The sequence below is a fragment of the Pelodiscus sinensis genome, chromosome 3 (genome assembly GCF_049634645.1).
Source record: "Pelodiscus sinensis isolate JC-2024 chromosome 3, ASM4963464v1, whole genome shotgun sequence".
In the NCBI taxonomy this organism is placed as follows: Eukaryota; Metazoa; Chordata; order Testudines; family Trionychidae; genus Pelodiscus; species Pelodiscus sinensis.
This window is the reverse complement of record NC_134713.1, coordinates 52,753,764-52,779,116: the sequence shown is the minus strand read 5'-3', so window position 1 is coordinate 52,779,116 and position 25,353 is coordinate 52,753,764. Positions and strand designations below refer to the sequence as shown.

Genomic DNA, 25,353 nt, shown 5'->3' with positions numbered 1-25,353 from the left:
ACTTTGAGGGATATACCTTTGATGGCTTCCCTTTGCACTTTTGATATCATAAAGCATTCCATATGCCATATGTATAATTTTGCACACAAGAATGATACATACATCAAAATAAGATATACAGACCTAGCGGATTAAGACATTAAGATTGATAGGTTACGTGAGGCAATTTGTCCCAAGCATCTTTGAGTTATGTATATTTGTGTCCATAAATCCATTTCATAGAGCATGCAGGGTGCATGTGACCGACCAGGCCGGGTCTGGGCACCTCTGAGGGCGTCTGCTCAGGGTGAATTGCTCGAATTCGGGGCTCTCTCTAGTCCCCAGACTGGAGACCTTCCCAAATAGGCCACATACCAGTCCCACAGAGCACTTCAGCTGCCTGCCTGAAGCCTCACGAGCAAAACCCCTCTGACACCCCAGCAATATCTGTGCCCCAGATGGCCCCGGGCCTCATACTCAGGTGAAGGGTCTTAGAATCCAATCTCACCTTCCCCGAACAAGTTCTGTCTGGTTCCAAGAAACCAGACATAGTTCCCAGGTCAATTTACACTCTGGATCTTACCCACAAATCATGCTGAGCCAATCCTTTAGAATCTACAATCTAAAGGTTTATTACTGCAAGAAAGAAAAGCATGAGAGTAAGGTTGTTAACATATTATACATTACATGCATCAAATCTCCCAGTTCTCGATGCAGGCTTGCAGCAGAGATGTAATAGCTGCTGGCTTAAAATTCTTTGGTGAACATCCTACATCAGGATGGGTCCACAGTTCTTTCCAGCTCTTCGATCCCTGCACTGCTGCCTCTGGGATGAATGGCTGAGCTGAGTACCAAGATGGAGTCAGCCACATGGCATATATATATCTCCTTCCTGGTCTCTTCTTGGCTGCAGCAGGTCACCTGGCCAGTGGCCTATCCCGGTGTTCCCTGCTGGTAGTCCTTAGGTGTCATTCCCCATTCTTGAAGTGTGTCCTTGGCCGATTGAGGGCTATTGTTCCACAGTCTCACTAATTATCATGTCCATAGGCCAAGCTCTGCCCATTGCTCAACCACATACAGAGAAACATTCAGTACTCGTACAAAGTACAGGCTTATAACTTCACACACAGACATTATACAATTACATGAATAGCATATATAGAATCAGCAGACAGTAAGCTTCTATTCAACACCTCACATGGCCCCTTTTATACCACTTTTGGGGCCAACACTGCCCCCCCCCTCCCCAGGGTACAGCAGTGATCTGGCTGCTTCCCTCAAATTCAGTAACATGACAGGGCATCACACTCATATTTAATTATTAATGATATTCAGATTACTAGCATTGTGAAGCCTTTACTGATTGCCAGTTGATTCTTCCATAGTGTCTTTTTAAAAGACAAAACCTTTCTCAGTCATTTGTTTGTTATTATTCTTGCTGCCATGGGTATTTTTACTGTAGCATGTAAGACTAGGTTTTTGTGTGTGTGTTTCTCATGTGTAATAAAAATTGACAATATTAGAATAACAGAAATTACTATACAACAAAGAATGATGAGCCTAGCACAAAGACTGTTTTTGTGTTATCAAGTGACTTGTGGAAGGAAAAAAACTTGTATTATCTAGATTACAGTTAAAATACTTGGTGGAAAGAGGAAGCTCAAGTCTAGCAAGAATGGGTGGGAGTCCAAAAAGCACCAGTGGTCATTCACAGTGCCATTGTATAGTGCAAACTAGCAAGGAGGGCTTTATGTTAGATTGAAAGGGGGAAGATCATAAAAGCTCAGAGGTAGGTATAAAAAAGCAACTTTGCCATGTTGAATGTTAGGGGATATTAAATTATAATAGGGGTCACAGGAGCAACAAAAGAGAAAACAGTGGGGGAATCTGTTCAACATCTTAAATGTGTATACAGAAATGCAAGGAACATGGGGAATAAAGAAGAACTGGATATCTTAATTCAGTTTATATATGACTTAATTGTCCTCCTACTCTATAAATAAACCTCATAAGTAGCATATTGGTATACAGGGCTATAGATTATTAAAGAAGGACAAGCAGGGGGTGCTGCACTGTACATCAAGAATGTTCTGAAGTCCAGAAGGAGGAGAGGCAGATCAACTGAAAGTCTCGGGGTGGAAATAAAAGGAGAAAGAAAAAGAGTTAGCAATATGGTTGGAGTCTATTATAGAACACCAAAATTGGAAGGAGGAAGACAACGCTTTTCCAGAACAAATATCAGAAATATCCAACATACAATATCTAATAGTAATGGAGGACTTTCAATTACCCTGGTATCTGTTTGAAAATACAGCACAACATAAGCATTTCCAGTAAGATCCTGAAATGTATTGGAGGCAACATCTTGGTTCAGTGGATTGTGGAAGGGTGCCTTTTTTTAAACCTCATTCTGATTATTAGAGAGGAATTGATAGCCAGTCTAAAAATGGAAAGCAAAAAGTGATCATGAAATAATAGGCTTCATGGTCCTAAGGAAAGGAAGGAATGAGAGCAGCAGAATAAGGACAATGGACTCCAAAAAAGCAGACTTTAACAAACTCAGAACTGGGTAAGGTCTGATGGGAAGAAAATATAAGGGAAAAAGGTGTTCAGAAGTGCTGGTTTCTTGGAGACAGTATTTTAAGGTGTCACCATGCCTTAGTGGGTTACTGCTGAAAATACCAGATTCAGGACAAACTGCTGAGAAATAGAGCAGACTAACCCCACCTGGTGGTTATTTTATCATTACAGCAAAACAGTAAAAAAGTAAACTTCTGTCTTACCACACTGATGAAAAAGAAGTACAAAATGAAATCTCCTTAGGCATTCCAGCCTTTACCTCACCACCCAGACATTAGACTTTATGATGAGTGGTTACTGAAAATCAACTTAATCAAACAAAGGAGTTCTTCCTATCTCGAGAGATAAACCACATAGTCGGATCATTATGTAACTCCGATCTTGCCTTTGCCAATCCTTTTGTAACTAAAATCTCAAGGTTTATTAATAAAGAAAAGGAGAAGAGAGTAAAGTTGTTAACAGATCATATACATACAATAAGGCTACGTCTAGATTGCATCCCTTTTTCGTAAAAGGGATGCAAATTAGACGTATCGCAATTGCTAATGAAGCAGGGATTTAAATCTCCCCCGCTTCATTAGCATAAATATGGCTGCCACTTTTTTTCGGCACGGAGCTTTGCCGGAAAAAAGCGCCAGTCTAGATGCAGATCTTTCAGAAAATAAAGCCTTTTCCAAAAGATCCCTTATCCCTCTTAAAATAAGGGATAAGGGATCTTTCGGAAAAGGTTTTATTAAAATAAGGGATAAGGCTTTATTTTCCGAAAGATCCGCATCTAGTCTGGCACTTTTTTCCAGCAAAGCTCCATGTCAAAAAAAAGCGGCAGCCAATTTTATGCTAATGAAGCGGGGCAGTTTTAAATCCCCGCTTCATTAGCAATTGCGATACGTCTAATTTGCATCCCTTTTACAAAAAAGGGATGTAATCTAGACGTAGCCTAATAGTAATCTTATATCAGGTTTGTAGCAGTGATACTATAGACTGCCGGCTTGTGAAGTCTCTCGTAACTTTGAAAACACTGGAAGTTCCTCAGTCCATAGTCCACAGTTGTAAGTCCACAGTCCAGAGAACCATAGCAAGAAAGAGGCAACATGAAGATGTTTCAAGGCTTTTTTATATCTTCTAACATGTGCTTGGAATTTTAGTGTCCAAAACAAAACTCACAGCCCCTGTCCATGGAAAGTTTCTGGCCAAAACTGGTGTCCAGAGTCATATGAGCACATCACATGTCCTTATGTGGCTTGCCGGCTTATGGGGCAGCTATTGCTCATAGCCATGCTAAGGTGTCCACAAGAAAACTTGGTGGCCAAAATGAGTTTCTTCTATGCCCCAATGCAAGAGTTAAATGTCTCCTTGCCACCAAACCACAGCTGTCTGACTTCAATGTAGATTTTCTGTTGTAAACATTAGTCCACTAACAAACACACATGGAATATAGATATATAGTCAATATTCATAGCTTCAGATACAGTGATGATACATGGATTTAAACAGGATAAACTTATTTAGCAAATCATAACTTTTCCATTGACACATTACATGATTTGTACATTTGTTACAATTGTTTACTAGTAGCAATATTAATGATATATAGTGTTATATTTCAATCGTGTAGTATCACTTAAGGTTTAACAGAAAACTATCCCAATACCATGGAAATACAGGAAAAATAATGAGAAGCCAATGAGGCTGCATTAGGAGCACTTTGATTACCTGAAATAATGAAAAAGAGATTCCTACAAAAAGTGGAACCACAGACAAATTACTAAGGGTGAGTTTAAAAGTACAGTGCAAGCACATAGAGACAAAATTGGTTTAAGGCACAAAATGAGTTAATTGCACCTAGCAAGGGATACATAAAGTAATACAAAAAATGTTCTACAAATACATTATGAGCAAGAGCTAGACAATGCGTAGGTCCAGTAGTTAGAGGGGAAAGAGACTTAACAAAGGATTACACCGTAGATTTAAAATCTTCACTGAAAAGTCTCAGAGGAGTAGTCATGTTAGTCTGTAACTTTAAAAATAAGTGTCCCTGTGGCACTTGAGAGACTAACAAAAATAGATAGTATCATAAGCTTTCGTGGGTAAAACCCACTACAGGCAGTCCCCAGGTTACGTACAAGATAGGGACTGTAGGTTTGTTCTTAAGTTGAATCTGTATGTAAGTCGGAACTGGCGTCAGCCGCTGCTGAAACTTGTCAGTTTCAACCGTGGCTGAATCTGGATGCCAGTTCTGACTTACATACAGATTCAACTTAAGAAACCCAGGCGTCCCCAAGTCAGCTGCTGCTGAAACTGATCAGCGGCTGATTCCAGGAAGCCTGGGGCAGAGCAACTCTGCCTGGGGCTTCCTGTAGTCAGCCGCTGGTCAGTTTCATCAGCGGCTGACTTGGGGACGCCTGGGGCAGAGCAGTTGAGGTGCTGCTGGGTTACTCCAGTAGCGTGGCTCCTCGGCTCTACTGGAGCAACCCAGCAGCACCCCAGCTGCTCTGCCCCAGGCATCCTGATTCAGCCTCTGCTGAAACTAACCAGCAGCGGCTGAATCAGGACGCCTGGGGCAGAGCAGCTGGGGTGCTGCCGGGTTGGTCCGGAGCGGCGCTGTGGAACCAACCCGGCAGCCCCCAGCTGCTCTACCCCAGGGGTAGGCAAGAAAAGCCTGGTCTGCTGGGGGGGGCACTAGCTGCACCCCCCAGCAGACTAGGGGGACAGGAGCAAAGCCGCGGAGCACGCCCGCAGCAGGACAGCCCAAGCGCGCCTGGGCTGTCCCGCTGCGGGCGTGCTCCAAGGCTTTGCTCCCGGTCTCCTGCAGACCAGGGAGATGGAGAGCAAAGCCGCGGAGCACGCCCGCAGCGGGACAGCCCAGGCGTGCTTGGGCTGTCCTGCTGCGGGCGTGCTCCGCGGCTTTGCTCCTGTCCGCCTGGTCTGCTGGGGGGGGTCCAGCAAAGCCACTGGACCCCCCCAGCAGACCAGGGACACCAGAGCAAAGCCGCCGCCTGGGCGGCTTTGCTCGTTTGCCTGGGAGCAAAGCCGCCCAGGCGGCGGCTTTGCTCGGGTGTCCCTGATCTGCTGGGGGGGTCCAGTGGCTTTGCTGGACCCCCCCCAGCAGACCAGGAGGACAGGAGCAAAGCCGCCCAGGCGGGGAAAGTCCCGCAGCCTGGGCGGCTTTGCTCCAGGGCAAACGAGCAAAGCCGCCCAGGCAGCGGGACTCCCCCCGCTTGGACGTCTTTACTCGGGTGTCCCTGGTCTGATGCGGGGGTCCAGCGGCTTTGCTGGACCCCCCCCCCCCCCCGCCAGCAGACCAGGGAGACCAGGAGAAGCTTTTCTCGCCCCGGAGGACACGGGTGGCAATCCGCCGCCCGTGAGCTCCGGGGCGAGAAAAGCCCCGTTCGTAAGTGCGGATCCGACATAAGTCGGATCCGCCTAAGTTGGGGACTGCCTGTATATCAGATGAGATGGAAACTCGTTTTTCACTGAAAAGGTTAATTGTGGCCAGATGTTTAACACAATTAATATTAACAACAAGGGGGAAGGAAAACAAGCCAAAACACCAAAATAACAGGTTAAAGAATATTTCAGTAAATTAGATGTACTTAATTCAGCAGGGCCTGACAAAATTCATTCTATGGCATTTAAGGAACTAATTGAAACCATCTTGAAATCATTATCCTCTGAGAACTCATGAAGGACATGTGAGGTTGCAAAAGGCCTGGAGAAGGGTGAATATTGTGCCTGTTTTTAAAAGCGGGAACAAATATGACCCAGGAAATTATAGATCAGTCAGCCTAACTGATCTCTGGAAAGATACCAAAACAAATTAATAATCAAATTGCTTCCTGAAGAAAGTACCAACCCAGAACTTCTCTAGAGACTGCAAACTGCCAAACCCCTTCAGGAAGAAGGTACGCCCAGTGTAGGACTCTGATTTTGTTTTCTTCACATTAGGTTGTTTGTGCTAGCTGTGGGAGGCCTAACAAGATGGTTGCAGGAGACTCCAGACCAGGGTGGATGGGGTGAACTGCCTCAAAGGCTGTGGACTTTGACACCTTACTCAGATCTGACCTATAGTTTATCTTGGACATCCTGAAGAGCATGCCCAGTTTTTTAACCCTTTCCTTGTGGATCATGCTTTCTAAATCTTATCATTTTTGTTGCTTTCTTTTGAACTCTCTCCAATATCTCCACTTTCTTAAAGCATATCACCCAAAAGAACTACACTCAGTTGTCCTGCTTCATGCAGCTCTAGTGAGGCTTCAGTTGAGTAGTTTTTTGAGGAATAATGTTAGTTCAACCAAGGGGTTTGATTCCAACTAACGTGTCCCGGAGCGCACTTCCAGGTTTGAATCAGCTGTTGTGCGGAATAACACATGGGCAAGATTATGCTAATGAAGCGTGGGATATTTAAATCCCCACTTGATTAGCAATTTCGGTCGGCTACATTTGCATCCCTAGCTCGAATTAGGGAGCAAGTGCAGACGCACCCTGACTCTGGCACTTTATTCTGAGGTAGCACACCAAACAAGCAAATGACAGCCTTAGAATTTCTGTGAACAATCTTTTTTTTTCTTTTTTTTTTAAATTCTCAAGTGTCAAAGCCAGCCAGCAATTTACAAATTGGCCTTAATGTTAGTAGGACAACTTTCTTAAGATTTTTAATGTATATAAAGCATATAATCGCAATGTTCTTAACGTGTAGCTCCTTTTTATAACAGTCTTCATCTGCTATTACATAGTATTATAAAACTTGACATCAAAAGTAGCAATAGAAACCAAACACCTTTGTCAGGAGCATACCTGCTTTGAATCTTGCTGCATACCATCCTAATCTTTTAATGGTGCACCCACACTATCAGCAGTTACCAGTCACCTATGTTGGCCGGACTGGCTGAGGTGCAGCTTAGGATGGGCTCTCCCAGCCTGGTTCCTGCTGCTGCAGGCTGGTGCTGGCCAGGCGCATGGAGCCAGATGAGGCAGCAGCACTGCAGGCAGGTAAAACGAGCTGGCTGTGGACATGCTGCAGAAGAGCGGTGCACTGGCAGCATATGTGCCTTCCCTGGCATGCCCCATTGACAGTGGCTCCTGGGAAGAAGCCGGGGGAGAGGGGGTCTCACACTGCTGCCAGTTTCCCTGCAACAGTGCCCCCACACAGACAGTTCACACCTGCCTTGTGGCCAGCTAAGGTTAACTAGCCCCAGAACTCCTCTTCTTTTCCCCATTCCCAGTCCTGACTTCTGCACCTCCTGACCCATCCCCACACCCTGCCCTGACTCTGGCGTGCCCCCCTCTCCAAGTCCCCTACCTTGACTTTGGTGCCCCCCATGCACCCTGAGTCCCCTGCCCTAAGCCTCCCCACACCTGCACTCCAATATGCAGTTTCATTCCTTAATAAACAGAAAATCAGAGTTACTGCTTTAATGACATAAAGTTTACATTCACAATATTTTACATTACAAATTCTTTTCAGTTTTTCTTTTTCTCAGGTAGAATATATTCACGTCTGGTCTTATGTGCGTAACAGTATTTTCCTTTCGCAACATGCCCTCTTCCCCCCACCAGGGGGAGGTTGTGGTAGGACAGTATCTATAGTATAGGAAATTTAAGTTACTTTCACTTCTGCTTAAAGAGAACAGAACTGTTGAATCTTTCATGATGGAAGCATAATAGCCCAGTCCAAATGGCTACAAAAACCTGATCTGCTAGTAACAACTCTGCAACATACTGCATACAAGGAGAACACAACATGATCCTTGAAGGAAGAGTGCATTCACCCCACCCCCCTTGAACTTCTTCACTGACTGCTATATTTAAAATAATTTTAAGAAAACAAATTAAATAAACACTTGAAATAATTCATTGCTTGGAGACCGATTTTTCTATAAGCAAGTTTTGGCAGCAAAATAAAAGGTTTGAGCTCTGTGATATTCTAGTCATCCAAGATGAAGAGTACATGGTATTCTATTTAGCAGTTTTCACACAAACACCCTCTCATCACATGTCATCTACCATAACATGTTTCCCACTTCTTTCCTACATTTTTCCTGGACTCTAACATGTGTAAAAGATGGTCTCTACAAAGCTGTAACATACAATAAAGCACATTTCTACTGTCAACTTTTTGAAAGATTTTTCTCTGATAATTATAACCAGGGCTCGACAAATAATGCAATCTACTCGTCTGTGGCGAGCAGATTGCAACCTGGAAGAGCCGGACAGCGTGGTTCGGCGAGCCCCGATTATAACATACGAGGTCTTTCCTTTCAGAATTTAATATGGATGAAGTAAATAAAGAACCTTCTATAGAATCCAAAATATCTATAGTTGTAATAATTTAATTCAAAATTTAAAAATAGATCTGGGATATATAATTATGTGGCTTGTTTGCCTTCCTCTCTAGCATAAGAAATGGTTCACCTATGAGGATCATCTAGTTATAGCTCATTTCATCAACTCCCTGCTATAACAGGAGCATTGAGCATTGGTACACAGTTTAATCTCTTGAGGACTGAGATACTTCAGTCTAACTAAAATCTCTGACTTCAGTAAAACTCCAGAGAGAATAACATTCTCCACTAAATTCTATAGGTTTTTATGTAATGTCTACAGAATCTTTTTGGATTAATTTGCAACTATTTCAAAAGAACTTTTCTGTCTGTACGTCTACACAGCAGCGTTACTTCGGAAAAACTGATGTTATTTTGTAATAACAAAATGCTAGTCTACATAGCAAGCCATTATTTGAAAATATTGAGATGGAGGACTTCTTATTCTGATTCCTGTAACCCTCATTTCATGAAGCGTAATGGAAGTTAAAAGAAGACTGTTCTTACTTCAGCTTCCTGCTGTGTAGACAGTGCCAAAAGCCAAATTAAGCTATTTCGACTTCAGCTATGAAATTGCTAGAGTTGCGTATCTAATTTGACTTTTCCCCTGATGTGTAAAGATGCCCTCCATGTTTTCAATTTCTATACTCTGACTTACATATCCTGTATGCAACCTTTTTCCATTGTAAAAATAATGACAAAGATATGAAAGGAATGTTAGTTAGCTCATTTTTTGAGATTTACCTCTCTACACAAACTGTTAAAAGGCACTGCTAGACTTCCAGGGCATGTCTACATTAGGAAATTATTTTGAAATAACTAAATTTGAAATAACTCCCCAAATAACAAAGTTGAAATAGCATTATTCCCCCAAGGAAAGCAATAGTACAAATTTTTAAATAACCAGTGCATTATTTTGAGATAACAGGCTTTGTAGTGTGGACGCTCACTTATTATATTGAAATAAGGGGAGTTATTTTGAACCAACTCCCTAATGTAGACTAGGGACCAGAAAACTAACATGGTGGGTTAATAGTTTAGTGCTATCAAAATAATTCCCTAGTGAAGATCAGTGACCAGAGAACTAACAGGATGGGTTAATAGTTTAGTGCTAAGACATGCCCATGATGAATTCTTGAACAGCTGCTACCATTTTATGAGGTATCTATTGCACCCACTGTCTCAAAGACAGAAATAAATAGATCACTTTGACAAACTGAGACACCTCAGGTGAATTGATGCTGTTGTGGAGGTGTTCTGGATGTTAGTACAGGCAGTCCCCGACTTACGCGGATCCGACTTATGTCGGATCCGCACTTACGAACGGGGCTTTCTCGCCCTGGAGGTCGAGGTAGCGGATTGCTACCTGCGAGCTCCGGGCAGAAAGCCCCGTTCGTAAGCTGCTCTGGTGCCCCTGGTCTGCTGGAAACCGTCTCCAGCAGAGCAGGGGCACCGGGCGGGTTCCCGCGCTTCTGAGGCTTTGCCAGAGCAAAGCCTCAGAAGTGCGGGAACCCGGCGCTGCTGCCGCTTCAGTCCGGGTGCCTGTGGTCTGCTGGGGACCGTCCCCAGCAGACCACAGGCACCGGGACTGGAGCGGCAGCAGCGGCGGTTCCCCGCGCTTCTGAGGCTTTGCTCTGGCAAAGCCTCAGAAGCGCAGGAACCCGCCCGCTGCTGCCGCTTCAGTCCGGGTGCCTGTGGTCTGCTGGGGACGGTCCCCAGCAGACCACAGGCACCGGGACTGGAGCGGCAGCATCAGCGGTTCCCCACACTTCTGAGGCTTTGCTCTGGCAAAGCCTCAGAAACGCGGGAACCCGCCCGCGGCTGCCGCTTCAGTCCGGGTGCCTGTGGTCTGCTGGGGACCGTCCCCAGCAGACCACAGGCACAGGGACTGAAGCCGCAGCCGCGGGGGGGTCCCGCGCCTCTGAGACTTTGCCAGAGCAAAGCCTCAGAGGCGCGGCACCCCGCTGCCGCTGCGGCTCTGCTCCCAGTGTCCCTGGTCTGCTGGGGGGGGGGGGGGGGCGCGGCTAATGTGCCCCCCCCAGCAGACCAGGCTTTTGTTTTTGACCCTGGAGCAGAGTAGCTGGGGCGCTGCCGATTGGTCCTGCAGCGCCACTCTGGGCACTACTGGACCAACCCGGCAGCACCCCAGCTGCTCTGCCCCAGGTCCTGATTCAGCCACTGCTGGTCAATTTCAGCAGTGGCTGAATCAGGACGCCTGAGGCAGAGCAGCTGGGGTGCTGCTGGGTTGGTCCAGTAGTGCCGAGGAGCGGTGCTACTGGAGCAACCCAGCAGCACCCCAGCTGCTCTGCCTCAGGCGTCCCCAAGTCAGCCGCTGCTGAAACTGACCAGCGCTGACTACAGGAAGCCCGAGGCAGAGTTGCTCTGCCCCAGGCTTCCTGGAATCAGTGCTGATCAGTTTCAGCAGCAGCTGACTTGGGGAAGCTTGGGGTTCTTAAGTTGAATCTGTATGTAAGTCAGAACTGTCGGTCAGTTTCAGCAGCGTCTGAATCTGGACGCCAGTTCCGACTTACATACAGATTCAACTTAAGAACAAACCTGCAGTCCCTATCTTGTACGTAACCCGGGGACTGCCTGTAGTGACTCTGTTTGGAAAACTGCAGCATAAAATGAACCTAGCGTGTTTGAGAGGAGCTAAGACAAAGCCATAGAGAAAACTGAAAGCAGCACCTGGGGTGAAATGGCTGTCTGACTATAAATCTGCACACAGCTGTGCTGAGTAACTTGTGAAAGTAGCACAGCAAAATAATGCAATAAATTTCAATTTGCTTTGCATCAACATATGTGTTTGAGAATATATAGACTCATAATAAATTATACTAAGTAGGTGACAACCTGCATTTGTGTCCATTAGTTTTTATCCCAACAGGGAAATATCCTACCTCAGGAGGTCAGATTCTTGATTGTAATGGCCTTCTTTGCATGTAAAAAATTTGTACCAATCGTTTTAGGTATTTATAAACTGACTTAGGTTTGTCTACACACTGAAGTTGTGCTAGTATGATTCATATTTGGTTAGTCAAATTGACACACTTATTGTCCTCCTGGGATAGACACTGATTTCTATGGGTATGTCTACACTACCCTCCTAGTTCGAACTAGGAGGGTAATGTATGCATACCGCACTTGCTAATGAAGCCCGGGATTTGAATTTCCCGGGCTTCATTAGCATAAGCGGGGAGCCGCCATTTTTAAATCCCCGCTGCTTCGAACCCCGTGTAGCGCGGCTACACGGGGCTCGAACTAGGTAGTTCGGACTAGGGTGCCTATTCCGAACTACCGGTACACCTCGTTTCACGAGGAGTAACGGTAGTTCGGAATAGGACCCTAGTCCGAACTACCTAGTTCGAGCCCCGTGTAGCCGCGCTACACGGGGTTCGAAGCAGCGGGGATTTAAAAATGGCGGCTCCCCGCTTATGCTAATGAAGCCCGGGAAATTCAAATCCCGGGCTTCATTAGCAAGTGCGGTATGCATACATTACCCCGCTAGTTCGAACTAGCGGGGTAGTGTAGACATACCCTCAGTGAGTTCCTTATGTCAGTGTAGCTTAAGTTATATACACTATGGCTACGTCTAGACTGGCATGATTTTCCGCAAATGCTTTTAACGGAAAAGTTTTTCCGTTAAAAGCATTTGTGGAAAAGAGCGTCTAGATTGGCATGGATGCTTTTGTGCAAAAGCACTTTTTGCAGAAAAGCGTTCGTGCCAATCTAGACGCGGTTTTGTGCAAGAAAGACCCGATCGCCATTTTCGCCATCGGGGCTTTTTTGCACAAAACGGTTCTCAGCTGTCTACACTGGCCCTCTTGTGCAAAAGCAATTGCACAAGAGGGCTTTTTCCCGAATGGGAGAGTCATTGTATTTGCAGAAGAACACTGACAATCTTACATGAGATTGTCAGTGTTCTTGCGCAAATTCAAAGCGGCCATTGTAGACAGCTGGCAGGTTTTTTCACAAAAGTGGCAACTTTTGCAGAAAAACTTGCCAGTCTAGACACAGCCAAGGAAATCGGCATCGATGTAACTAAATTGCTTTCTAAATCAATTTAATCAGTAAAATCAATAGACAACCAGGAGAGGGCTCAACTAAAGAAAAAAAAAGTGGATAGTGCACTTACATGATTAACATATAAAATGTAAATCCCTGTCACTTTGTTAATCCAATCAGTGACTATAGAAAACCATCCAATATAGTTTCTCTTTCATTTAATTACATTTTAATTTATTTTAAACTATTCTAACATTAAAGATTAAAACCAGGGATGAACATATAAATACCATCAAATTGCAATGGGGGAGGAGGGGCAGAGTGTTGAGGGAGTTGTAATATAACAGTACCTGAAAGAAATGTAAGTGTGGGAGTACCAAGGTAGGGGCTTGGGTTGTCAGTGGGTAGGCTCAAGAGAAGGACTGGGTGCTGGGGAGCAGGAGTTTGGTCTGAGGAAGGGCTCAGACATAGGGTTGGAGTGTGTGTGGAGGGGTGCAGGAGTCTAAGAGCAGGAGGCTAAGGGTGTGGGACCTCAAGGCAGGGATTGGGGTTTAGGGGGGGAGTGCACATGGCTCTCACAGTCAATGTTGTGTGCAATCAGGACACAGCTCACTTCACATGCTCTTGCTTTACATGCGTGTCACTTAATACTGGTAAAAAAACTGCATGGACAGAAACCAGTAGAATCTGGCAACCCTGCATATGGGCAATGGTAAACAAAATGTCTCACAGGCCACGTATAGAATCCCAATGGGATGCATGCAGCCCACAGACCAGATTGCCCACCACTGGTCCAGCGCCCAGGGTCTGGGGTCCCCTGCACCTGGGACACTGGTGCCTGCCTTATGCCTGGGCCTTTGCTCCCAGACACACCTTGGGGGCAGGGATGGGGAGAGGTAGACAGGAGTAAAGCATCTAGATTTCAACTGACCTCCTCTGTCCCCGCAACCCCCACTCTTACAAATGTTGCAGTGCCACTGACCAGAACCTGGCTGGGAGCACACACTCCTCCTAGCGCACATCCCCACCTGGCCTCTTTAACCTGTCTGGCTGCCTGTTGCTGAGCATGGTGTAGGGGGCCACCACATAACCTTGCCTGCAGGAGAACTCTGGGAGCTGTTGGGCACCTGGCTGGGAGTGCACCATGTGCCATGACTCCTCCTGCATCAGAGCGCTCCCCAGTACCAGCTGGCTCCTTCTTACTGGAGTGATGCACCAGGGTGCACCACCTTACTTTCACCTCTGCAGGGGTGGTCAGTCAGTTCACAATTACTTAGATTGAGTGGCCTAAACCCTGGATGCAGGCAATATTCCAGCTGAACACTAAAGTTATGGCTATGGAGAAGGGTCAAGACAAACAAAGGCTATTTCTACATTGTACACCACTAGTGAAGGCATGTATGGTATGTGTTGCTACTTGCAACAGTGGAAAGCAAGCTGTGTCCACAGTGTGTTGTGTAACTGTATACATTTGTGAAAGATTCTGGCAAAGGCATCACCCAAAGTAGCATAGTTGGAATACAGATACACTTGTCAATATTCTTAACTTCAGATACAAAAATGATACTTGCATAAAATGGGATAATCATATGCAGTAAATCAGAACCTTTCTAATGATACCTTACATGGTTATCTTGCATAAAATACATCTCAAGTATGTCATATTCATATCATGAGTATATTCTCATAAAGGATATGGAATGGAATGTCACAAAACAATTTTATTTCCTTTAAAATGCAAATAATTCATCACATGCTCACATATGGGGTAGGCATCTGCCCTGAATTTTGCAAAACTACCTATAAATTCGTGAAACTTCTGATTTTTTCAATAAGGCTATGTCTACACTGCAATTTCACTTTTCCAGTCCAGTTGCTACTAAGCTCTTTTCTCCCCTTGCCCTCTTCTCACACTTGCTCCCCATAATCCTTCTCCCCCATGCCAGTGTGTGGAGTGGAGAGGGGATGTTGCCTAGCCCAACAAGCCCTGCAGAGATAGTTGCCCAGTCACTTCCCCTTCTTGTCCTCTCTCCACATGCTTCCTGTTTTCTGTGCCCTGCAGTGGAGTTGGGGGTGGGGGATGAGGGAATGGCGGGGGGGGATGAGTCAGTGGGAAAGGAATGGGGAGTGAGGGGAAAGAGAGGAGGGTATGGAAAAGAAAAGGAAATGAGGAATCAAATTGGGGGGGAGCAGGAGTCCAGCATGCAGTGTCCCGTCAGCAGCAGCTAGGGATCCCTGGTTAAGCAGGCTCATCTAACCCTCACCCTGACAAGTCCTGCTTTCCTACATCTGGATTCATCCAACAAGCCCCCCAAACCGAGGCCTCCACCTCACTAAGCCCCAACAGGCTGCACCTGGACTCCCTAACCTATGAAGTCTCACTTCCCCAGCACCTGGACCCACACAGAACCCCACCTATCTCTGACTCTTCCAAGGAGCTTAACCAGAGTCCCATTGCCCCAATACCCAGAATACCCCAACTAGCCCTTGTACATCCAGATTTCCCACTTAGTCACCCACACCCAGACTGTCCCACACCTGGGTCCCCCCACGCTAACCCCTCCCCACTTAGATCATGCTGGGCTGAGCCTGTCCAGCTACGTCCGATACACCTGGCACCGGGGATAAGGGGGGGCAGAGCTAGCCCCTATACTGTGTCAGGGTCAGGTGCAGCCTTACTGCCAAGTTCCTGTACTGGGGGAGGTTGAGGTTTCAGCATGATTGCTCCACCTCAATGTAGCCAGTGGCCTGTGCTCCCCTCTGCTAGAAATGTGAAGATAGGGATTTTCTTGATGGCCTTCCTGTCATAGACTTCTAGTATGACATTGGACCTGTCATTTAAGGCTTGGTCTCAATGGGAGATTTTCCACTGATTTTAAAAAACCCAGCAGCTAAGGAACTTAATTATCCTTTGCCTCAGCTTCTCCATCTGAAAAAAGGGATAATAATAATACTTGCCTGCCTCACAGGAGTTTGTGTAAATTCATTGGTTTTAGTTAGGTGCTTTGATGTCATCAGATGGAAAGTGCTGAGAAGTACAATTTTTTGAAATTGTAAAAAAACACTTTGCAATCTTTCTGCTTTATTCACTGCTCCTGGATTACAGGAGAATTTACATTTGGGACTTTATGGGATGACTCCTCTTTGCAATGTGTGATGCTAGACCAATTTGCCAGAAGAGGCAGGGGTAGTGAGAGCAGGGCTCCACAAGGCCTTCCCCATCATTACTTTTAAAATGGCTATACGCAGTAGGCCAGCCAGCCTTATTCTGTGTGAGTGCTGCAGGGAAGGTAGGATCATTTGTTGCAGCAGGTACCCTGTGCTGCCCTGTTAAGAAGGACTGGGCAGAACAATACATGGCTAAAAGGAATGGATCCACCTCCAGCTGAGCCAGAGGAGCCCTTCAGAGCTTTCCCACAGGTAAGCAGTTGCCTGAGCAATTTGTTGTTGTTGGGTTTTTTGTTTTGGTTTTTTACTTGTTCAAATTCTGCGATGGGCAGAGCAGGGGGAGTGCGTGGTTGGGGAGGGCAGTGATCCTAAGCAGCGGGTGCCTGGGGAGAGAGGGTTTGGAAGGAAGAATTGGGGGGGGGGGGGAGGAGGGAAGAGGGAAGAGAGACGTGGTGGCAAGGAAGAGAGAAGTTATTGTTAGGATAGGTCTCAACTCTTTTCAGTCTCTACCTTTTTAGAGGATGGGAGATTACATTTGCCTGGTGAGTACAGGGCTGGGGATTTGGTTCCTTTACCCCAAGGATATTTGGTCTGCCAGTCTGGATGCGATTACACTGCAGGGCTTATCTCAAAATAAGCTATGCAAATTGAGCTACGCTAATTGCAATCTTATTTCAAAGTACTGGGCGTCTACACAGCACTTATTTCGAAATGGAGCACTCCAACTTCCCTTATTTCTCGTACAATGAGGGTTACAGGAGTTGGAGTACAAAGTCCTCCAGCTTGACTGTATTTTGACACTATTTCGAAATAACTGCCTGATGTATAAACGTGGACTATGTTATTTCGGAATAGTGCTAGTTATTTTGAAGTAGTGTTGCAGTGTAGAAGTACCCTTGGATACATAAACCTGGCACCATCATGCTGCCTCAGTGAGACATTTTGCTTTCTTGGTTCTGCAAGCTGAATGGGTGCTGTTGTTGTTAAAGCAGCAGCCAGCCTGTATTTTAGTGGCATGTCCCTTGGCAATTCTTATTCATTGTCTGAGGTACTTACTGCTGTTGAAACAGTCAACATAGGAAGCCCTCAACTTGTTTGTGTGAAAAAGTGGCAGCAACTTTTGCAGTCTGATTCTAGTCATTTTCTCCTAGGGTGGGGGTGGAGGGGGAAGGAGGCAAATGCTGGCTGAGGGCGAGACCTGACACCTTTTTTGACTATGTGAAGAAAGGACATCTGAAGACAAGCCTGTAACTGTACCGGACTCAAACCGGTGTAACAGAATGACACGGATGCCCGAAGGAGGATTACCAGACTTTTATTAATCAGCGCTGATGGTCGTCCCCTCGAGCTTTACAGCAAAAAATAGCGAGGACGACCCCGTGCCGCTCTGTGCATAGACTTTTATCGGATACATGAATAACAGTTTGATTGGCTTTTACATTTCATTGGTTAAAGCACAGCAATACATTATTTCTAACGTTCACGATTGACATTCCAGTAATTGGGGAGGGGTACTCTTATCTTATGCCTATGTGCGGTTTTACTCTGCCTGCTTGTGCCTGTCACAAGTTAGAAAATGTGAAATACAGCTTCATTCTTGCTTACAGGCTAGTGGGCCCCTAATTGCTGTTAGGCTAGTTCCTTATCTTTTTCGGGCAAGGGGCAAATTCCACTACAAGCCCAGCCTTTGGGCAAGGCGATCAAGGTGGTTGCCTTGGGCCCCACGCATTCAGGGCCCCACAGCCCTGCGCATTCACGGCCCTGTGTTGCCCAGCTCCCGGCCCGCCCCACCCAGCCACTCACTCGCTGCCCTGACTGGGAGCCACAGTGGCCGTGTGGCTCAGTCAACCACAACATGCTGCCTTGGGCCCTGCAAACTCTTTGGCTGGGCCTGTCTGAAGAAGTGAGTTGTGCCCACAAAAGCTCATGATATATTTATATATATATATATATATATTTGTATTATTCTTTAAGGAGCTACAGGACCATTGTGGTTTTTTAAACATTTTTTAGATACAGACTAACACTGCTACCACTCTGAGAGATTTTTCGATTAGCTTTAACTTGTGCTCGCCATTTTGTGTTCCCCAACATCAATGAGAGAGGTTTGCAAGTTGCCTGCATGTCAGCTATGAGTACACTGACCATCCATGCCAGATTTTCCAGGACAGGCCCAATTTTTAATGTCCTGTCTAGGTGTCCCCATGCAACAGTGAAATGTCCCAGAAAGCCCTGGGGCTCCAAATGCAGCTAGAAGTGGCTATGTGCTGCTAATTCCCCTCCCCCCCCCCCCCTTCTGGGGGAATAAGAGACTGGTGGGACACTTCCTGAAGCCTTTCCCTGCTGCTGGGAATCCAGCCAATAGAAGCAGGGGGAGGTGTTTCCTGTTGGAGCGCACAAAAGCAAGTAAACAGCTTGGGGGAGGGAAAGGCAGGGAACTGGCCCACAGTTCAGCTGGGCTGCTGGATGGGGGAAGTGCGGGTGGTCTGTGGTTCAGCTGAGCTGAGGGGGTGGTGCTGGGAACTGGTGCTCAGTTCATCTGGGCTGTGAGGTGGGGAGATGTGGGTAGGGTTGCCAGGTGTTCACCCAGACAGTCCGGTGTTTTCACCTCCTGTCCAGTAAAAAACTTCAGAGAATACCAGAGACCTAAAATGTCCGGTATTTTCCGATTTTTTCCCTGGCCAGGAGGCGAAAATGCCGGTCACCTGGCAACCCTACAAACACTCAGTGCCCGGCCTCCCTGGCTCCCAATGACCACAGTCCCCATGCTTACCTGGTTCTGCAAGGCTGCTGGCACAAATTGGCTGCTGACCAAGGGGAAGCCGGGTCTTAGTACTCAACCACTCCCCTGTTCCTGTCCCTGCACTCACTCTTAATGGGGACATGCTGTTTTAATTTTTTTTTTTTTTTTTTTTGGATCAACAACTTTGGTCCCTCCCCTTTTTCCCCCCCTTCAGCAGAATTTTTTCCTGTTTTTTTTTGCGGGGGGGGGGGGAGGGTCGGTATTTTTGTTTCAACCATCTAGCAACCCTAGATGCAGGCAGCCCACAGTTCAGCTGGGTTGCTGGGGGAGCAGGTGCAAGTGGCCCATGGTTAAGCTGAGCTGTGGGGGGAGAGGTGTGGGGTGGCTGTAGTTCAGCTGGGTTGCTGCGGGGGAAGTACAGGCAGCACATGGTTCAGTTGGAAGCAGGAGACAGAGATGCTGGGAACTGTCATGTGCGGTTCAGCTGGGCTGTGAAGGGGAGATGTGGGCAGCACAAGGTACAGCTGGGCTGTGAAGGAGGGTGCAGGGAACTGGCATGCCTCAGCTGAGCTGGAGGGGAATGCACAAAACTGATTGGCTGGGGGGAACCAATGCACTGCTCAGCAGGACTGCATGTTTTGGGGAAGCTAAGAAGTCTGGGGTGGGCGCAACAGCAGGGGGCCTGAAATGAGGAAAAATCCCTCATTTGGGACCAGTCAGGTCCCGGGTGTGCCAGACCAGGGAGGTCCAATACCTACCTCACGTCCCTTCCTGCGCCCTACCTTCTGGCCAGACACCCTGTCCCCAGTCTGTTCTTGCACCCTCCCTCTTGGCCAGACACCCTATTCTCACCATGCTCCTGCATCCACCGTTGCTCCTTGCACCCTTCTTCCTGGCCACACAGTGCACTTTCCCTTGCTCCTGCTCCCTCCCCCTGGCCAGACACCCTACTCCCACCCTGCTTCTGCACCCTACCTCCCACCCAGACCTCACAACCTCACCTCCTTCTGCTCCCATCTCCCTCCCAGATCCCACACCCCAACCCTCTCCCACTCGCTGGCAGCCCTGTCACACACACTGAACCTCTCATTTTGTCCCCACCACGGAACCTAAGGGGGTCCATAAAATCCACCAGAAAAGTAAATTGGACCTATGAGAAGCCCTAAACCTCAGTCCTTCCTGTCCCTGCCCCTCACCCTGTGGGGCTGGAGCACCAGAGAAGTAAGGTATCTCAGTTGGGAGCCACAGTGAGCATTGGCGGTGCATCTAGACTGGCAAGATTTTGCGCAAAAGCGGCCTCTTTTGTGCAAAAACTTGCCAGCTGTCTATACTGGCCACTTGAATTTGCGCAAGAGCACTGATGTTCTAATGTAAGAATTCAGTGCTTCTTGCACAAATACTTTGACGCTCCCGCTCAGGGATAAGCCCTCTTGTGCAAGAATACTTGCACAAGACGGCCAGTGTAGACAGGCACCTTAATTTTTTGCACAAGAAAGTGCGATGGCTAAAATGGCCATCGAAGCTTTCTTGCGCAAAAGCGCGTCTAGATTGGGCACGGATGCTTTTGCGCAAAAGCACTTTTTGTGCAAAAGCATCCGTGCCGATCTAGATGCTCTTTTGCGGAAATACTTTTAATGGAAAAACTTTTCCGTTAAAAGTATTTCTGCAAAATCATGCCAGTCTAGACGCAGCCCAAGAGGAGAGGAGGGTTATTTTTGCTTCTCATTTGTGTGGTCCCCAACTGATTTTTCTGTGAGTCAGTGGCCTCCAACCCAAAAAAAGGTTGCCTGCCCCTGCTATAAATAAAAAACATTGAAACCGTTTGTGTTGGACATAAATTATTTGATTTAAAATGAAGTTTGATAAACTAACATGAGTTAAAATGCTTAATCTGTTTACTGATTTTAAACCCTACTGCAGCACTAAGAAAATGGCTTGGGCATAATTTATGTAACTAACAGTGAGTTTCCATTAGCAGTTGGTGGTCCCTGGAAAGGTTTACATTGAGCCAGGTGGTACACAGGCCAAAAAGTTTGACAACCACTGAAACAGAGGCACCCCTGGTCCCTCCCCCGGAGTTAATGCAATGCAAGTTGAATTAATACAATTGCAGTACAGTTGCATGGGGGGATCCTATGGGGCCTAAAGCCATCCCTCTTAGTAGAGAACAGTAGAAGGAGTTCTTGAAGGGGGTCACCCCCCCTTCTGGTCACATGTCCATCTTGACCCCAGAAGTTACTACCTCCAAGAATGGGACTTCATACAGCAGATGTGCAGGGCCTAAGGAATTGGGAGCATGGCTAATAAGGTCAAGGGGCATGGCTAATGAGGCCAGGGGTGTGGCTAATATGTCCCTATTTTTGGTTCAGAAAATATGGTCACTGTAGCCATGAGGGTATATAATAAACCTGTGACTGATATTTTGTATTAACAAATGTAGTGCTTTTAATCAGGTACCTTCTGCCTGTCTGACACCTGCTGCAAAACAGGCAGCATTTCATTGGGAAAGAAATTTCAGAAAAGTGGAGGGTTTTTTCAAAAATAATCTGCTTTGGTTCAGGGGACAAGAAGGGAGTGAGCAGGGACACAGCATGCTCAGGGAAGAGGAGGGAGATTGTGGGAAGGGAGCAGGACCTGAGTGAGGAAGCTCCCACCTTCCAAGTGGAAGTTTTACCAAGCACCCATGGTTTTCCTTCGCTAGTTTGCACTTCCCTGCTGAAGCTGAAGGCACTTTCCCTTCCCTGCCTTCAGCTTCCTGAGCCCTTTTCTCTCCTCACCTCACAACAATCTCAAAGAGAGCAGAATCCTCCCCCCATCCCATCACCACTTCCTAGAGGATAAGGGGAAAGAGGCAAGAAATCTTGAGAGATCATCTCAGCTTCCAACCTATTAACAGGCAGGGGAGATGGCACCTGCACTAGCCTTGTTTCTGAAAGACGTAGGGAGCTGGTAGCCATTTTAACTAAGGGAGCCTTCTTGCTTCAAATCCGTTCAAAGACAGGCAAGCTGCCGCTCTTTTTGCTAAGGGCACACCTACTTGATCATCTGCCGCTCATGTGATCAGCAGCCTCGGGATTAGAGCCATCGTCTGTGGAAGCAAGACCGAGCGTTTGCAGCCCTGGGGCTCCTGTTGTGTCCATTCATACGATTTCCCACTCACTAGTGAAGTCTGCACGAGCAATCACTTGTGGTGTGAGTAACCCCACCCTGTAGTCAGGCTGCAGCAGCCTGGATGAATCAGTTTCTTGCGTTTTCTGCTGCTCTCGCTGATTTGCTATGCAGGGAGATTGTCAGGTATTTCTAGGAACTGTGGCTTGTCAGCGGGTGCAGGTGGGGAATTGTGAATGAGGGAGACACTTAAGCTCTGGTTATTCAACATCATGTAGCAAAACCCTTTGCCCCCAAGAGGCAGGGGGATGGGTGTGTGTCTGTGTGGAGACTCGAGTTCTGAAATCTATTTTCTCTTCCGCAGAGCAGGGGAACAAATCTGCATTCCTAAAGTGTATCATTGTGTGCTAAAAAGAGGTGTAATTTTCCCCATTTATTTAATCTCGGTAGTAGTCAGTACTGCAAATCTAATCTGTTGAGAGGATTAATGATTATGGAGTAAAAGAGTTTGATCCCCAACAGCTGTGGAGGGTAAACTAACTACTTTCAAAGTTAGGACTGCAAAGGAGAAATAACAATAAAGACAAAGGTCTCTTTGGTGAAAACAAGTGTGTGTGTAGATTTTTTTTAATGCAGTACATTTAGATGGATGTTGATGTCTCAAGATGCCTTAATTTTTTACAGGGAAGCAAAGAAATTAATGTTTCTTTGTATAAAGTCAAAGACAAAAATTAAACTGTTTGCTATCATCTTTTAACATATTGTGTTTCACAGAGTACAGAGTTTGTGCTTACCTCACAAGTGGTCAAAGGTTTGAAATCCAGGCAAAAGCATGAGTTAAGTTTTAAACAAAGGCCAAATCTTGCTTAACACTTCCTTAATGTCAAGTGAGCAGCTTTAGCTTACTTTTTGCAAACATGTTTATTAAAGTGGAGGATAAGGATTATTTGCCTAACATAAAGGAAGAAGCTCCAAGTTTTTGTTTCCTTATTATTTGTTATAGAAGAATTATTTCTCCATGTGCGAGAGAAACTTCTTAAAACAGGTGGAGGGAGACACCTTGATTATGGAATATTTTGAAATGTGCAGCTGTAAATATAGCTGTAGTGTGCAAGCTTATACTTAAAGCTTCCTAAAGTTAGGATTCACTAACAAAATTACACATGAAGTGAATGAAGGTTGCTTGCATATATTTTGAGACCAAATTCTTTCCATCACTGTATAAAAAGAGCAACCAAAACCATTTCAGGTGCAGAATTGTCATGATCTCATTTTTCCACCTTTTTCTCTCTCTCCTACTTAACCATATGATTAAAAAACTTCAGAGGTGTAGCTGAGTTAGTCTGTAACTTAAAAAACAACTAATAGTCTAGCAGCACCTTAAAGACTAACAAAACATGTAGATGGTATTATGAGCTTTTATCATGTGAAGAAGTGGGTGATAACATTTACATGTTTGGGGTAGCCGAGTTAGTAAGTTACAGAAAAAAACAGCAAGCAAATGGTCTGGTTAACTCCCGTCATCTGAAGAAATGGGCTGTGCCCCCCAAAGCTCATGATACCATCTACATGTTTTGTTAGTCTATAAAGTGCTACCAGATCATTTATTTACATGTTTTGTTAGTCTTTGAAGTGTTGCTAGACTCTTTGCTGTTTTTTAAGTTTTTCCATATGATTCAAGCAGTTTGTAGTTGCTGTTTCTGGGCTTTATTTACTTGCTGTACAAACAGTCATAATGCAGAAAGAGAATTCACAGATCAGAGTTTTTAAATAAGATCATGTTTCTCCTAGGAAGTGTTTTCCTCTTTTGTCTTCAGTATAATTCTAGTTCTCATTAGTTGATTTATTTATTTGGACTATAAAATATGTGCATATCACCAGGGCTCGACAGTTACGGCAATCTACTCGCCCGTGGTGAATAGATTTTAGCCCGGCACGGTTCTGCAGCGCAATCAGCGCATGCGCAGTATGCCAAACCGTGCGACTGGCGAGCAGGGCTTGCCGCCGCTTGTCAAACCCTGCATATCACAATATCTCAAGCCACATGAAAAATATAATTGAAAAAACACATAACTGAAATAGGGATTTAAGAGACTATTTGCTTTCCTCCTCTCCCCCCGCTGCCTCTATCAGCAAGGGGGGAGAAACAGGAGTTGGTTCCCCCCAGCACCATCTCCATGGGGGACAGGAAAGGTAGAGGCATAGTGGAAACAGTGTGAGTGAGGACTGAAGCAGTCTCTGCTTGTGCCGACCCCCAGTGCGGCTTTTGTACATTTCAAATGCAGAAGCACCTGTGCTCCCTGGAGAGATTCCTTTTGAAATGTACAAGAGCCCTAACAGGCAGAGGCTTCAAAGGCTGAGGCGTTGCAGGAAGCATGGGGCTAGTGAGGACACTCCCACTGGTCCCACGATCCCTACCGGGCTTCCTTTTGAAATGTACAAGATCCCCACTGTGACTCTTGTACGTTTCAAAAGGAAGCCCCTCCTCCCCCCCCTGCCCTCCCTCTCCCTCCCTCCCCACCGAGGGACTTTCACTTTTGAACTGTAGCAAGAGCCCTGATGGCGGAGGTGTCCGTCAAAGGCAGAGGCTCACATATAGACTAATCGAATAGTCTATGGAAATCCAATTGACTATTCGATTAGTTAATCTAAATTTAACATCCCTAAACTGAAATAGTTCAAACCGATTTCTCTTTCCTTTGAGATAAGAAGGGTCTGTGTTGTATCTACTAATGTCAAATGCAGAACTTCAGTTGACTGTAGTGAAAGTAGGAATGGATCTTTTAAGACATTCCTTCCTCAATCCATCCCTCAAGAAAATGCTGTGTAAATAGATGGTCTTCAAAAAATGCTGTGAAGGACAACATACTTATGCCCTGTCAGCACTTGAGGTGAATTACAGTCAGGAAGCCTGTATTGAGATTTCATCTGTGTGGCTGGAACATGAAGAAAGGGGCAATTGCTAAAGCTTCTTGCCTTGCATGTGTTTTAGGAAAATTAATCCTGAATAACATATTTGTACATCTCTAGTTGTCAAGGATTTGGCAGTATGAAGCCTGTTATTGTGGTTCATGGTGGAGCTGGCAGCATCTTTAAAGACCGAGAAGAAGGAGCTCGTTCAGGTGTTATCAGAGCAGCACTGAAAGGTTACAGCATCCTTAAACAAGGAGGCAGTGCATTAGATGCAGTTGAAGATGCAGTGGTATCAATGGAAGATGATCCACATTTTAATGCAGGTAATTTTTTAAGTATATCACCATAGAATTAAATCTATATGTACTGCATAATTATCCTAGTTTATTTTTCTCTGTTAGTTAGGGGTACGTGGCTTTTTCATTGTGGTGCATTTAGTTGAGCACAGACTGCAGTTAATCTGGATGCTGGCCTCTCAAGATGTCTTATTACTCATTGTAAGTAAAAAGCATGTAGTTACATATAGATTCACAAAAG

At 45.9% G+C, this 25,353-nt stretch overlaps 1 protein-coding gene across 2 annotated transcripts in view; it reads left to right on the top strand.

Moving 5' to 3' along the window:
* The first annotated feature begins 21,509 nt into the window (after positions 1 to 21,509).
* The window catches only part of ASRGL1 (asparaginase and isoaspartyl peptidase 1), a 42,701-nt gene continuing 38,857 nt past the window's right edge, over positions 21,510 to 25,353 (top strand). The window contains exons 1-2 of one of the 2 annotated variants that reach the window (XM_006127222.4): positions 21,510 to 21,987; positions 24,934 to 25,139. In XM_006127222.4, coding sequence (XP_006127284.2) covers positions 24,953 to 25,139 — 187 coding nt within the window. In that variant the 5' untranslated portion in view covers positions 21,510 to 21,987; positions 24,934 to 24,952. Of the gene's footprint in view, positions 22,090 to 24,933; positions 25,140 to 25,353 lie in introns of both variants that reach the window. The other variant, XM_006127221.4, reaches the window with a different exon arrangement.